The sequence below is a fragment of the Lepidochelys kempii genome, chromosome 1, assembly GCF_965140265.1.
Source record: "Lepidochelys kempii isolate rLepKem1 chromosome 1, rLepKem1.hap2, whole genome shotgun sequence".
Classification (NCBI taxonomy): Eukaryota; Metazoa; Chordata; order Testudines; family Cheloniidae; genus Lepidochelys; species Lepidochelys kempii.
Window position 1 is genome coordinate 122,848,305 of NC_133256.1, and position 15,935 is coordinate 122,864,239.

General features: G+C 42.8%; 1 protein-coding gene across 24 annotated transcripts in view; it reads left to right on the top strand.

Moving 5' to 3' along the window:
- The window catches only part of LOC140914828 (cohesin subunit SA-2-like), a 99,138-nt gene that overhangs the window by 1,603 nt on the left and 81,600 nt on the right, over nt 1-15,935 (top strand). For 13 of the 24 annotated variants that reach the window (XM_073353595.1, XM_073353585.1, XM_073353614.1 and 10 more), the window contains exons 1-2: nt 8,825-14,503; nt 15,604-15,750. In XM_073353595.1, coding sequence (XP_073209696.1) covers nt 14,120-14,503; nt 15,604-15,750 — 531 coding nt within the window. In that variant the 5' untranslated portion in view covers nt 8,825-14,119. The other 11 variants (XM_073353687.1, XM_073353668.1, XM_073353704.1 and 8 more) reach the window with 5 other exon arrangements.

Genomic DNA, 15,935 nt, shown 5'->3' on the forward strand with positions numbered 1-15,935 from the left:
TGATAAATATGAACCCACAGTATGTCCTCTAGTTACTTTTAAAACCCCACTTGCTCTGTGGGACTGTTCGTAGGCGCTAGATGCTTCTATCTCCACCTTACTCTCACAATCCATTATTCTTTTATTTTGAAGTCACTACCTTTAAAATGGCTTGCTTTTTTGGCTTTCTTTTTTAACTTTATTATAGAAGATTTGCCTTTCTAACCTCTAGCCATTCTTTTTCTTGACAGGTTTCTCTTACGAGAACCAAGGAAGTGGAGTTTAGTTTCTGCTGCTCTTATTTAGGGTTACCATATGTCCTGTTTTCCCCAGACAAAGTCTGTTTTTTGAGCCTGCTTTCCCTGTCCCAGCAGGGTTTTCAAATAACAGCAAATGTTCCGGTTTTTGCAGAGTAGAGAAGCTGCAGTTCAGAAAGAGCCCCCGTTGATCAGCTTCCCAATTGGTCCCAGCCCTGTATCCACTGCTGATTGGGCCATTCCCCTGCATCTGCAGTTGAGTGATCCTTTCCCCTGCAAGTCACAGCTGCTGAATCCTGCCTACCCATGCCCCCTTGCCCCCACTCAGCCCTGGGAGGTGCTGACTGACTACTGTTGCTGTGTCCTGGGCTTGTGCCAGCTGCCCTGCCACTGTGACAGGGAGTGACACTGCCCCCCCACCACACACCTCCCGTGAGTACCGCTGCTGCAGGTACGCCCCCTTCAGCTTCCCTTCCTTCCCATTGCCCCTGCCCCCTGCACTGTCTGCTTTTTGGGAACTTGAAATATGGTAACCCTACTCTTATTCCCATTCCTGGCGAAGTTTCCTGAAAGTGGTGTGGATCATGTTAACTTGCTTTGTACTCTGCTGAAATGATGTAACGGCAATGATAGCCAAGCCCAACACAGTCAGTAACCTCCCCAGCCAAAAGTAAGTCCTGACAATGAGGAGTTTCTAATTTACATTGGTATTTTGGTGAATTGCCCTTGTCTAATGACTCCTGCAGTCAGTGGGTGGATCCATGATGCATGGCTTTGGGGGATTCTCGCTACTGATTATGTGCTGTACTAACTCCTACTTTTGTTGCCTTATTGATTACATCCTCCCTTCCTTAAGCAGATCAAATTAGACTTTTAATTTTTCAAGTTCTTCTGTGACTTTTGGCCCTCATTGACTTAAAGAGGAGTCTTCCTGCCCTGAAAAATTTGCAGAATCTTGACCTAAATGATTTGTTCCCTTTATTGTTCCCTCATAAGGCAGGCTAAGAAAGAATTTGAGAAGCAACTCGCTAAAGATGCGCACACTAACAGTAAGAATTTTTTAAAGTACATCAGAAGCAGGAAGCCTGTTAAACAGGCAGTGGAGCCACTATAAGACCAAGATGTTAAGGGAGTACTCAAGAAAGACAAGGTCATTGCAGAGAAGCTAAATAAATTCTGTGCCACAGTGTTTGCTGCAGAGGAGGTGGGAGAAATACCCACATCAAAGTTTTTGGCTTTTGTAAAGGGAAGTCAAGCATCACCAATCTGTTTGAATTCTTTGAGGGGTTAAAAAATGTGGACCTGGGTGATCTGGTGGATATAGTGTACTTGGATTTCCAGAAGGCCTTTGGCAGGGTCCTTTACCAAAGGCTCTTAAGGAAGCTAAGTAGCCATGGGGTAACAGGAGAGGTCCTTGTACGGATCAATAACTGATTAAAAGATAAGAAACAAAGGATAAGAATAAATGGTTAGTTTTCAGAATGGAGAAGGGGAAATAAGGATCTGCACTGGGACCTGTGCTGTTCAACATATTCCTTTTCCAGGTCATTAATGGAGTGAACAGTGAAATGGCAAAGTCTGTAGATAATACAAAGTTACTCAAGATAGTTAAGTTTGAAGAGCTAGGTTATGTCTACCCTACATAGTTAAGTCAACTTAAGTTACGTCGACAATCATCTACTGCTGTAATTAAACTATTTTTGCACATCCACACAATGCTCCTTGTGATGGTGGAGTGTGTCCACAGTTGGTGCTCTTGAGTTGACAGAGAGAGCAATGCACCATGAGTACCTATCCCACTGTACAACTCGTCACCATTTGCCCCTGGGTGCTCTGGCAAGGGATCACAGTGCCTTATGGGGGCGGGCTTACTGTCCCATGATGCAGTTTTCTCTGTCCCATCATTCCATGGGCTTCTGACTACGTTTTGCGCTGCTTTTCAACCACCAATGTAAACTGCATGCCCGCCATCTGTCTCACACTGCTTTCCAGTCTTGTGATGAGCATTAAGAACACAACACAGCTGATCCTGTGGTATTTCATGAACTGTGAATAAGATAATGACACCGTGGTGTCTGCCCTGCTGTGTGCCATGGAAAGAAACAATTCAAGATTGCTGTTTGCATTCATGGAGCCGCTGCACATGGTGAACCATCGGTACTGGGCTTGGGAACTGGGCTCAGCCAACAAATGGTGGGATTGCATCGTGATGCAGGTATAGGGTGACAAGCAGTGGCTGCAGAACTTTCAGATGCACAAAGCTGCCTTCTTGGAACTGTGTGCGGAGCTTGCCCCTGTCCTTTGGCACATGAATACTAAAATTAGAGCTGCCCACAGGGTGGAGAAGTGAGTGGTGATCGCTGTGTGGAAGCTGGTAACTCCAGTCTGCTACTGATCAGTCGCAAATCAGTTTGGAGTTGGAAAGTCCACCATGGGGGTTGCAGTCATGCAAGTGTGCAGGGTCATTAATTGTCTCCTGTTACGAAGGACTGTGATTCTGGGAATTGTGTGGGAAATAGTGGATGGCTTTGCATCAATGGCATTCTCCAACTGGGGTGGGGTGATAGATGGCACTCATATCCCCATTTTGGCCCCAGACCACCTTGTGAAGGAGTACATTAACAGAAAGGCCTACTTTTCTACGGTATTGCAAGCGCTGGTGGACCACCTAGGTCATTTCACTGACATCAATGTGGGGGATCAGGGAAGGTGCATGTCACATGCATCTTCAGGAATGCTGGCCTATATAGAAAGCCGAAAGCAGGAACTTTCTTTCCAGACCAGAAGATTCCAACTGGGGATGTGGAAATGCCAATTGTGATCCTGGGAGACCTAGCCTACCCCTTGTTCCCATGGCTCATGAAGCCTTACACTGGAAACCTTGACTGCAGCAAGGAGCACTTCAACAACATGCTCAGCAGGTGCAGAATGGCCGTTGAATGTGCCTTTGGCAGATTAAAGGGTTACTGGCGCTGGCTTTTTGGCAGTTTAGACCTCAGTGAGGAAAATATTCCATGGTCATTGCTGCCTGCTGTGCTCTGCATAACATTTGTGAAGCTAAAGGGGAAAAGTTTCTGCAGGGGTGGAGCGTTGAGGTAGATCGGCTGGCAGCTGCTTTTGAGCAGCCAAGTACCAGGGCTGTTAGAGGGGTTCAATGCGGGGGCTGTTCAAATCAGGGAGACTTTGCAGGAGCATTTTGAGAAGGAGCCCCACTATTCTGTGTTTTTCTTTAATGCACTGAGCCAGGCATTGCTTTCTTTCACTGTAGTGTGAGCCTTTTAATGATTGCCTTGTGTGCATTAATTATACTCTGCTAATACACTGATTGCCATTGTGTATTAATTTCAGCAGCAACCACCATGTGTTATAGGCAAATAAATATTCATTTTCTTTTTATACGTACATTTTTATTCATCAGCTATACAAATGTTTCTATTTTCTACAAGGGATGTGATCCCGAAGAGCGCTTTTTGAAATGAAGCTCTCACAGCTGGGTATATGTCCAGTTGTCATTGTGAAACATGTCCCAAGGGGTGGAATGCATGGGGTACTGTGATGACCTAGGAACGTGTGAGGAATGTGTGTGTGGAGTTTGGGAAGGGAATGGAAGGAAGTTCTATATGGGCTGTTCTATATGGGCTGCAGGGGGAGGCGAGCACATGTGTTCTGCCTGCACTGCTGGTGGGACCTCAGCATGTCTGTTTGGTCCTCCAGCAGGTCTATCATCCGCTCCTGCCCATTTCCTCTCCTGGCTATCCATTTTCAGTTTTTCAGTCTCTCTCCATGCTTTCTACTCGCTATAAGTAGCTTCAGATGATTGCAACATCTCCCTGAATGTTTTCCTTACTCCTCCTAGTTTGTCTCATCAGAGAGAGCTGCTCAGCCGGTGTGCAGGAGGAGATCCTCAAGGGAACATCTGCAGAAGCTAAAGAAATGATAGACAGAGGCACTGTTGTGAGTGCACTCACAGCCTTGATTCATACAAGCTAGATACATCACTTTCCCTTAGCAAGTACAGAGCACGGCAAGAGCCCTAATGATGAGTTCGGCCTGGGGTGGCGGGAAAGGGGCAAGATGGGAGAAAGGGTGGGGTTCACAGGGGTATCAATACAAGAGCCTAGGGCCACTATTATGAATACTGGCACTGCTTTATACAGTCAGGGTTGATAGCAGCTGAGACCTCACTCTTGTGGGTAACCAAGGATGCAGCTCCTGCATGCATGCAACTGCAGACCGGGTTTGTATGCTGCTTGCTTATGTGCTGCTTTGATGCCTGCACAGGTAATTGATGATTGGTGCAGCAAGTTTCCTACTGTGGGGGAAGAAACAAGGAACCTTCAGTCGAGGATTGCAAAGTACCTCCAGGAAAGTTTCCTAGAGATTTCTATGGAGGATTCCCGGGAGTGCCAGTGTGCATCAACAAACTTTTCCACAGTGCACAGGGGAATGAAAAGCAGAGGCAAACAGCGCTTGTGTTGGTTATTTCTATCCCCCTACTACCCTGGGAAAAAAACAAAACAAAGGGCTACCTCATGTCTCCCTGCAGTATCAAAGCACAATGGATGCTTACCGGAGCTTCCCTCTTTCGTGTCATGCACACCAGAGCTGGAGTGCTGAGACTGGCTAGACCCCTCCAAAGTTAAAAAAGAGGTCTTGGCTCACCACCCCAATAGACATCCCATTTGCCTGTCCCATCTCCTCCTCCAACTCCACTTCATCCTTTGGGTTCAATCTGCTGGCTGCTGTCTCCAGCCCCCCTAAGTATGCATGGGGCTCTTGGCGGTGAAGGTGGGGTTGCCACCGAGGATGGTGTGCAGCTCTTTGTAAGGAAACGGCATGTCTATGGCAACGAACCAGACCGACAATTGGCCTCCCTTGCCTTCTGGTACGCCTGCCTCAGCGCCTTGATCTTAGCACGGCACTGGTGAATGTCCCTTTCATGCCCCTTCTCCGTGCCACAAGCAATCTGCCCATAGGTATCAAAGTTCCTACAACTGGAGCAGAGCTGAAACTGCAAAGCCGCCTCTCCTCACAGACTCAGCAGATCCAATAACTCTGGTGTGCTCCAGGAGGGAGAGCCAGCATGGTCATCTGGAAAGATGCTATGTGAGCTGTTTGGACCGAACAAACAAGAAGAGGAATTAAAAACATTCCTGGGCCTTTAAAGAGAGAGGGGCGCATGCATATATACTTGGCTGCAGGGCAGCGGAGTTCAAATTGGTGACCAGAATGGCCATGATAGGCATTGTGGGACACACCCTGAAGGCCAGGTATGATGACATAACACAGTGTTGACACTGACATTGCGTCGCTCTAACTTTGTTGCAAAAAGCTCTATGCCTCACATCCTGGTGATTTTATTATGTTGGCATTGCAGTACAGTTAAATCATCAGGAGGAGCATTGCAGTGTAAACTCCTCCACTGTTTTGTTGACAAAAGCCGACTTTTGTCGACCAAACTGTGTTTTCACAGAGCTGGGTGACTGGGTAACAAAATGGCAGATGAAATCTAATGTTAGTAAGTGCAAAGTAATGCATGTTGGAAAAAGCAATCACAACTATACGTATAAAAGGAGAGGTTCTAAATTAGCTGTTACCATTAATGAAAGAGATTTTGGAGTTATTATGCATAGTTCTCTGAAAACTTCAGCTCCGTGCATAGCAGTGGTCAAAAAGGCTATCAGAATGTTGGGAACTATTAAAAAAAAGCACAGAAAAAAGTCAATATCATAATGACACTATATAAAACGATGGTGCATCCACACCTTGAATACTGCGTCCAGTTCAGGTTGCCCCATCTCAAAAATGATATAGTGAAATTGGAGAAGTTTCAGAGAAGGATAACTAAGATGATCAAGAATATGGAACAGCTTCCATATGAGGAGAGACTAAAAAGATTAGGGCTGTTCAGCTTGGAAAAGAGACAATCCAGGGTGGCTATAATCGACCTCTATGAAATCATGAATGGTGTGGAAAAAGTGAACAGAGAAGTGTTGTTTACCCTTTCCCACAATACAAAAACAAAGGGTCACCCAATGAAATTAATAGGCAGGGGGTTTAATACAAAGAAGAGGAAATACTTTTCTACGCAGTGCACAGCTAACCTATGGAATTCATTGCCATAGAATGTTAAGATGGCCAAAAGTATAACTGGGTTCAAAAAAGAACTAGATAAGTTCATGGAGGATGGATCCATCAATGGCTTCATGCTCAGGGTGGCCAAAAGCTGGGAGGGGAAGACGGGAGGATCTTTCCAAAATTGCCATGTTCTAGATACTCTACCTGAAGCTCTGGCACTGGCCACTGTTGGAGACAGGATATTGGGATACATAGGCACCAACTTCTGCTGGCGCTGGTGGGTGCTTGACCTCTCTCTACCCCCAGTCCCGCCCCCATTCCAACCCTTTCGCCAAAGTCCCTGCCCCAACTCTGCCCCTCCCTGCCCCTGTTCCAACCTCTTCCCCAAATCTCCGCCTCTTCCCCACCTCCTCCCCTGAGCACACTGCGTTCCTGCTCCTTCCCCCTCCCTCCCGGAGCTTGTTACGCCATGAAACAGCTGTTTTGTGGTGGCAAGTGCTGGGAGGAGAAGCGGGGAGGAGGCGGAGGCAGAGGTGAGGTGGGGAGGGGAACTTGGCTGCCAGTGGGTGCAGAGCACCCACCAATTTTTCCCAGTGGGTGCTCCAGCCCTGGAGCACCCATGAAGTCAGTGCCTATGTTGGGATAGATTAACCACTGGTTTGACCCAGTATGGCATTTCTTATGTTCTTTTGTATTATAAGCAACGCTATCACTGTGTAAGAGAAAATGCAGACTAGATTTATAGCAATATTTACAACCATTTCAAACCTTAGTCAAGGAATATATAGGTAATGGATAAATGAAACAAGATTAAAACAGGCAAAATTTAAATTCAGAAGAAAAACTTTTGTGCAGTTCTTACTTACATGTTTTTTGCATCTTCACTAAGCTGAACCTAAATTTTAATCAGTTACTTGCTGATCTCATCACCTCCAAAACAGGTCTTCTCCAGGGTGCTCTCATCTCATTTGGGTTCTACAGGAGTTTGGAGATACACTCATCTCCACCTCTCCTTGTTAAGAATTTGCTTCGAGGTCTTGTTGCCTTCCAGTGCTCTTTCCAGGAAATTCCTGGCTGAAGTAGAAACCTAGGTAGAAATGAATGATAGATGTTGTGGGCACTTTAAAAAGGTATGGCACATGTTATACTTTCATAGTATGTCATACCACAGTCTGCCCACAGTTAAACCTATGCAGCCTCATTGAAATCAACGGGGGTGCACATGTGTATCTGAGAGGAGATAATCCATTTAGAAGTAATGAGCAAAAGACACAAAAACTAACAGCAAAATGTACCTATCTGATTGGGACCAGGACCAGATTGGAGAATCAAAAATTCAGATAATCAGGAGAATGGGCAAAGAGCTTTCAAGCCATTATTTTAAGATGCTTTTAAACCAGCTGGATCCCTCCCAGAAAAAGCATTAAAACATACCCCCCTTTTAATCTGTTTAACAGAATATACAAACCGTTAGTTCTTACAAACAATGTTCTGTTAATTTATTAACAGGAAAACCGACATGAGTTTTTAACAAGTTGTATTGATCATTTTTACACTCTTTAGTCATTAACCCTGAACATTATCGGGACCGTGTACAAAGTCTGTGTAATGTTACACAAGGCACCAACTCCGTTTAGCATGTTTACTTGTAATATGACAAACAGTACAATTTAAAAAAAATGCAAAAATTATCATTACAAAGCATTAAAACATAGCTACCTGCTTTATTTACTGCCTGCAAATGAACAGTTACTGCTAGTGAAGAGTACCAGTTTTTAAAAATGCAGAAATGATAAACTCAAGCCTTAAAACATAGCCACCTTCTTCATTCTGTGATCACAAAGTCACTTCATTAACCACAGTTCAGTGGGGTTGGTACCGGGCTGTTGCGTCAAGTACGGAAGGAAGAGGTTTACTCCTGTTGCAGCATTGCAGTGAGAAATGTTTTCTGTCAATTCTTCCTTGGCAGAATCTTCAGCTTCATAATCACTGTCTGCATGTAGTGTACAGTCTGCATGATTTTGGCATCCTCCAGTAACTGATAGCCAGGGTCATTAGCATCAATCATTTTCGAGCCAATCTGCAACATCATCTTTGTCAACTTCTATGCATCCAGGAAGTCTGTGGAGGAGGTCAACAAATGCATTGGTCTCTTCTTCAGCTGGTAATGTTGCTGTTGCAGCTGCAAGTTCACTGTCCTAAGTGTTAGCGATAACATCAGACACTAGATTTTTCCATGATTTTTGTAAGCTTGACCTGGGGATGTCGTCCCAAGCTTCTGGAACCCCATATATAGCATTCTTGATACTGATTTTTTTCCAGTGCTGCAACATGTTGCCTTCATTCTCAGATGCTTCATCAGACATCAGTGGTCAATTAAGAAGATGCCATTTATAGTGCCGTATTAGACTCTTCAGCACGCCTTGCTCCATAGGCTGCACAAGAGATGTTCCGTTTGGAAGGAGAAAAAAACAGAAGATCGGGTCATCTTGGGAGGTAAGCCCTCTGTTGTCAGGGTGAGCGGGTGTGTTGGCCAGCAGTAAGATAGCTTTTGGTGGGATATTTTCTTCATTCAGATGAACCCACATGCTTGGTACACAGGTTTTTAAAAAACAATCACGAAACAAAGCACTGTCCATCCATGCTTTTCCCTGTGATTTGTAGATGACGGGCAAAGCATCTGTGAGTGCATTTTTAAGCAGACAAGGATTCTTTGCTTTATCAATGACAGTTAATGGGAGCATGTATTTGCCACTGGCATTAGCACAGGGGCCAGGATTGCTAAACATTCTTTGCTTTGTTTGTAGCCAGGCACAGATCTTTACATTCTGGTATTAAGTGTTTTTGATGGCAATATCTTTCAATACAAGCCAGTCTCGTCACAGTTATAAACTTGTTCCGGTGACAAGTTGTGCTTGGCTAAGACACCTTGCAATTTTTTTTTATAGTCAGAAATAACTCCCAAATCAGCAGACAGCTTTTCCCCGGTGACTGTTAGTTGTCAGATGTTGTGACGCTTTTTAAACTGACTGATTCATCCCTGACTAGCAGAGAAACCTGCGTCCCTTCCTAAAGCTTGATTAAGCTCTGAGCCTTCTCACATAGTAAAGGATCACTAATAGGTATGCCTTCTTCTCTCACCTTTGTAACCACCAGTAAAGGGCTTCACCTCGATCAGTGTCCTTCGAGTTCTTCATGGTCTTCCAGGATGCAGAGTTCTTTATGCTGTACTTAAGAATTTGCTTGGCATTGTGTTTGATGTTTGATTCTGTGCTTTCGCCAGTGCTATACTCTTGGGCTATTTTTGTCAGCGACTCTCCTTTTTAATTTGATTAATCATCTCTATTTTAGCCTCCAATGACAGTAATACGTGTGTTTGCTTAGTAGTTGCAGTCCTTTTACAAGGCTAAAAAGTAGTGGTGTCATGGAGGTGACGTCACTTTCCCATTTTCCTGTGTGTGTGCTAGATGTTCAGTTAATACGGAGAGCTGGATACTGGGGGCTCGGTTAAACGGGCTTCCGTTGTACATTAGAAGAAGGAAGCCTGCCAAACAATTAGTGGGGCCGCTGGATGATCGAGGTGCTAAAGGAGCACTCAGGGAAGACCAGGCCATTGTGGAGAAGCTAAATGAATTCTTTGCATCGGTCTTTGTTGCAGAGGATGACAGATTCCCACAACTGAGCCATTCATTTTAGGGGACAAATCTGAGGTATCAGATTGAGGTGTTGATAGAGGAAGTTTTGGAACAAATTCCTAAATTAAACAGTAATTAGTCACCAGGACCAGATGGTATTCACCCAAGAGTTCTGAAGGAACTCAGATATGAAATTGCTTATCTGCTAACTGTGGTGGGTAACCTATCATGTAAATCAGTTTCTGTACCAATTGATTGGAGGATAATTAATGTGATGCCATTTTTAAAAAAAGGCTCCAGAGGTGATCCTGACAATTACAGGGGTCATCCAATGAAATTACTAGGCAGCAGGTTTAAAACAAACAAAAGGAAGTACTTCTTCACACAACACACAGTCAACCTGTAGAACTCATTGCTAGGGGTGGTTGTGCAGGCCAAAACTATAATTGTATTAAAAAAAGAATTAGATAAGTTTATGGAGGACAGGTCCATCAATGGCTGTTAGCTGAGATGGTCAGAGATGTGATGCCATGCTCTCAGTGTCCCTAAGTCTCTGACTGCATGATGCTGGGGTTGGGAAATATCGCTCAATAATTACTCTGTTCTGTTCTTTCCCTTTGAAGCATCTGGCGCCAGCCACTTTTTTTTTTTTTTTGAGGAACGAAGAGACACCCATTTATTGTAACAAGGGGGCAGGACAGCTGCTGGTTGGAAGGCAGGATACTGGGCTAGATGGACCATTGGTCTGACCCATTGTGGCCATTCTTATGTTCTATGTGTCATTCTTCCTTGGTACCTCCAGGTATAATAGTTCTCAAGTTGCTCTATACAGCTGTGGTGAGACAAGATAGAGGGACTTAATTCTGTTTATAAAATATGTTCAAAGAAAGTTAAAGATGTGCACATAAAATTAATGTAGGTAAATTTCATTTACTTCAGTAATGTCTGCTCTGCTAAATGGCTCCATATGGTATAGTTTCCATCACTTTGGCTCACATACTGAGGACAGTTAAGCATATACATAACTCTATCTGTGAGCAGTCTTGCAGAAAAGTTATGTATGTGCTTAAGAGTTTGTAGGATCTTGGCCTTAGCCTTAATTTGTAGTTTGGAAACTCTGTACCAAAATAAACAAAAACATTTGAAGAGAGAGAAACTTTGCAGTCCATCACAGAGAAAAACTATATAAAGATTAAAAAAGATCAATTTTTTTTTTAAGGGATGCAAAATAAGAGAGCCAGAACAATTCAAGAAACTAAAAAGTAGGTTATGTGCTGCTCCCAACACAGATAAAGCTAGATAAGCACATCAGTCAGGAAGAACCATAGCTTCATAAAACAGTCCAAATGTTGGTTTAAAAAAACTTAAACTATGGTGGTTATTGATTGATATAGCTTTCTATCTTTATTGTGTGGGTGTACAAATCCCACATTGGACCAGGCAGAAAGAGGCTGCTGTGGCCTGCAGATATGTTGCTCTTTGCTGTGCCCTTGAAGACCATAACACTTGCCATAAATGTCAAGTTTTGAGTGGGGCATCCTATGGCTGAAGGGAATAAGTAGGATGGGTTCAAGATATAAAAAGGGGAAAAAAAACAAAAAATCAGCTTTGAGAGATAGTTTAGGGAAGCTCTCTACTAGGCTTGAAAGGAACCGGATATCAGTCTGCCTGGAAGAGAGAGAAAGAGCAGTGAGGGAAAGGGGAAGCTTTTAGGCTACAGACTGCTTATCCACTTGGAGAGCAGCCAGAGTGGCCAGGTCTTTCTGAGGAAAAGGGAGAACCTGCAGACCAGCAGTATCTGAGATTGTGTCCCTTATTAATGTGTGCAAACTGTTTGTTTGAATATCTGGTGAATGGGAGAGACTTTCCAGGCCTCCTTGAAGGATAAAGAAAGGCAGGAAGCAGATTAGAGGAGCTTTGAACATAGGCTATCATCTTTCTGGAACTAACACCAATCTGTACCTGGTGTGGGATGGTGAACACTTACTGATTCTATGGGTTGCTGTTTAAATGAGAGGCTGTTTTCCTACCTCATACTGAGGTGTATTCTTTCTGACTTCTGCTGTGGTCAGTTGGTACTTTCCTAATATGGCTCCTGTGTAAGACTCTCCTTGTGTGTTTTTTGGGTATGTTTTTAAAATTTATCATTTGTATAATGTTTAGAGATCTGTAAGGTGCCTATTGCACATACAAGATCCTTGCCCTAAAGAATTTCTAATCTAAATAGAAACCCTACAGATAATAGAAAGGAGGAGACAAGGAAAAGTATGCAACATGTAATTTACTCTTGTAAAATTATTTTTTAAAAACCAGAGCAATATGCCCAAAGATATGTTACTGACTTTTTCTAGGTTGGTGGGGTTATGTTACAGCATGGTGCTTTCCGTGGCATCACAGTGCAGTGGGAATAGAGGCAACCCAATATTTCAAGTGACCTAAAAAGTTGGAGCTTCAGTATTTTTTGCATGGCGGCTCCTCATGGCCTAGTTAGTGGAAGGCCTATGGCCTTGTGACATAAATGCCATTGGCCAAATTCATCCCTTGTGTAACACTATTGAATTCAGAGATGATTTTCCCATATGAGCCTTATTTGTAGATCACCTCTCAGGCTTCCGTGAGGTGCCTGGGAAAGATCTGCATGATATAAAATTCTAGTTGAACTGAATATGAAGCAGTTCTTAGAAGCAGTAATCTGCATGCTCAGACAAGACCTGGGCTGAGTTGTCCTACAATGAGATCTTTACTTTTCCCATAATTTAAGAACTGTATTACTTCTGGATTTGATTATAGCAGCTGTGAAATATGCGGACCATGGAATGGTACAAATATATTGCTGTACATTATATGGGAAGAATTGGGGGGAAATAGTTAAAAATTATATTGAGCATTATAACAAGTATTTTAATTGTGACAATGGGTTGGGCAAGTAGTGAAGTGATTGGCTACGCTCTGTGTTGGTGTTCTAGTAAAACAGCACAAGTAAGAACGTGTTAGCCTAGCTATGTAATGTTACACCCAGTTTCAACACCGAGGGAGAGAGAAATTAATTATGTAGAAGAACAAAACAAAGTACACTATCTTGAATCTTTTTAATTAGTTAGTGGGCTACAAAAGATTAATGTCTGGGAAGATCCATCTGGGATCAGGAAAAGAGTATGTGATGGAAGACCAATCTAAATATATATTTAGGTTTTTAACGTCTCCAGTTTTGAACTAGAATGGTTTAAACAGCATTTGACTGAGCCACTTGCTGTCTGCGGTTCAAAAATAATAAATCAAAGAGAAACATTTGATAATTCTTGCATGTAGCAGTCTGACTTGGCTACTACCTATAATCCATCTCTCTCTACAGTACAACTTTTTCTAAATTAGTAAAATTTTACCTAAGATCTTACTCAGCCTGGATTATTGTTTTAGCACTCAATCCTTCAAACACATATGTACATTTTTAATTTTACTATGGTGAGAAGTCAAATAGAAACCAATGTAAGTACTCACTTAAGCCCGTGCATAAATTTTTGTAAGACACGGGTGTTATGCAGAATGTTACTTTACAAAAAAGTAAATTTAAGTGTTTCAACAAAACCTGCCATTTATTATCACCAATAAAATACACTGGAGCCTTGAGTCTTCAGCTGTCTCTATGCAGTTGCAGGGGTCTGCTCTGCAGACTGCAGAGTTAGTTGAAGAGCAGGGTGCAGATTTGTTTCATGTAGGGGTTCTAAGGAAACTAACAAGTCAGTAAGCTTCACTGTTGTATTTTATTGCACTTAATACAGGAGTAACTGGATGAATGTCTGTGGCCCATGTTATACAAGAAGTTAGACTAGATGATTTAATGGTCCCATCTGGCCTTAAAAATCCATGAATCTTTAAAATTTCAGATACTTTTGATGGGACTGTTGTCACATATCATTGATAGTGACTGTGTCACTGATGTGATAATCTCCATGAATGTTGTTCCCCATTAAGTGGTCACTTTTCTGAGTTTACCTTTTTGTTGTGTAGATAGTTATGAAAAATAATTGGATTCCCTATTCTTTATGATTAAAAGTTAATTTCAAGTTAGGCATGATTGTAGAATGAAAAGTGGTTACTGTACCTATTACCTTTTCTCCCAACTTTCCTTGTCTGCTGGTAGGCAATGAGTTCATTTAAGACAGCTTAGAAATGGCCTTTGCTAAAGCATATTGTTCACTGTGGAAAATGCTGGGAAAAGATGTAAATTCATTGCAGATTAATCAAACGGCTTCAAAACCCAGCATGCAGATTATGCAGAGGTATAATAGGCCATGCGTACACTTCATTTTCCTCCTAAATGTTGACACCTTAATATTTAACTTCCTGTGCTCTGAAAGCCACTTGGCCTGTTGTGGAGACATTGCAAATCTGTTATTTGGGTGCAGATCAGTTTGTTCACAGGAGAAGTCCTATATACCCTTCGATATTTTCTGTTTATTATGCTCCAGAGAAAATGCTATCCATGATGAGACTGTGCCTGGGTCCACTGTACAGAGTGGCAGCTGTCTGAGGAATGGCAACGTGCAAACCCCAGTAAGTTCATGCTTTCATTATACAAATTAGTACCCTTTTACACGGAATAAGATAAAAGTGGGTGGGATATTGCATGGCATTGACAATGGGGATAAAGAGCCTCTCCCCTCTCGTTCCCTGGCTAGTTTGATCCAAAATTCTGTTGGCATCAGGAGTCACAATCAAGTCACTTTGGGATTAGGTTTCAGAGTAACAGCCATGTTAGTCTGTATTCGCAAAAAGAAAAGGAGGACTTGTGGCACCTTAGAGACTAACCAATTTATTTGAGCATAAGCTTTCGTGAGCTACAGCTCACTTCATCGGATGCATACTGTGGAAAGTACAGAAGATCTTTTTATACACACAAACCATGAAAAAATGGGTGTTTACCACTACAAAAGGTTTTCTCTCCCCCCACCCCACTCTCCTGCTGGTAATAGCTTATCTAAAGTGATCACTCTCCTTACTTTAGCTGTAGCTCCTTACTTTACTGTAGCTCACGAAAGCTTATGCTCAAATAAATTGGTTAGTCTCTAAGGTGCCACAAGTACTCCTTTTCTTTTTGGGATTAGGGTTTGCCAACTCTGGTTGGACATATTCCTGGTGGTTTCATCAGATGACATCATCTTTAATTAAAGATGAATCTTTAATTCCTGAAGAGTCCAGGACAATCCTGGAGGCTTGGCAACCCTCTTTGGGATATAAGCTTCCTTAAATACACAGTATGTGCAGCTGATAGTAATGCCAATGCAGTGCTTATCCTGCAAGCAAATAGACTTGTTTGTTTGTTTACCAAATCCCCATTCAGAAATGACTATCATTGTTGCTACACTTGGCAGCTGCTCACCGGTTACACTCTCCTAGTTAAGGATGTTCTTGCAAAAGGAAGCTTCACCTGGGATATCCTCTTCTTTATCCCTTCCCCATACTTGATAGTTCCTTGCCACTGGCAGTCAGACAGCTTTTACAGATATCTTCTATCAAATCCTGGGGAATGTTGTAATGGAAGTAACCGGCACATATTGCTAGAGGACAGAGCGCTCTCCATCCAGGGAGCCTGCATTTGTCTGGCTGGCCATTAGTTGTCTTATGGTTACACATCTTCTCTTGAATGATTTTAGAGAGGAAAAAGGAAGGTCCAAGAACAGTGTGCACACATACGAAGAAATTCTTCCAGGAGCAGAAGGCCAAGCCAGCCGCAGAATGGAGAAGTGGTTAAAGCAGTTACGTTGTTTGAAGTGGTCAGCATGGGCAAGAGGGCAATGCAGGTACTGTACCTTCAGTTCCTGGAATGAATTGACATTCTACCTGCTGGGAGGGGAAATGAGCACATAATGATTTCTGTTAGTTACATCTCAAGAATTTCTGGTTTAATTCTGAAATCTGTTGAGTCTTCGTGTAGTCGTTGTTATACCGTCAACTTGCAAAATAACACTTTGTCTGCAATTTTTTT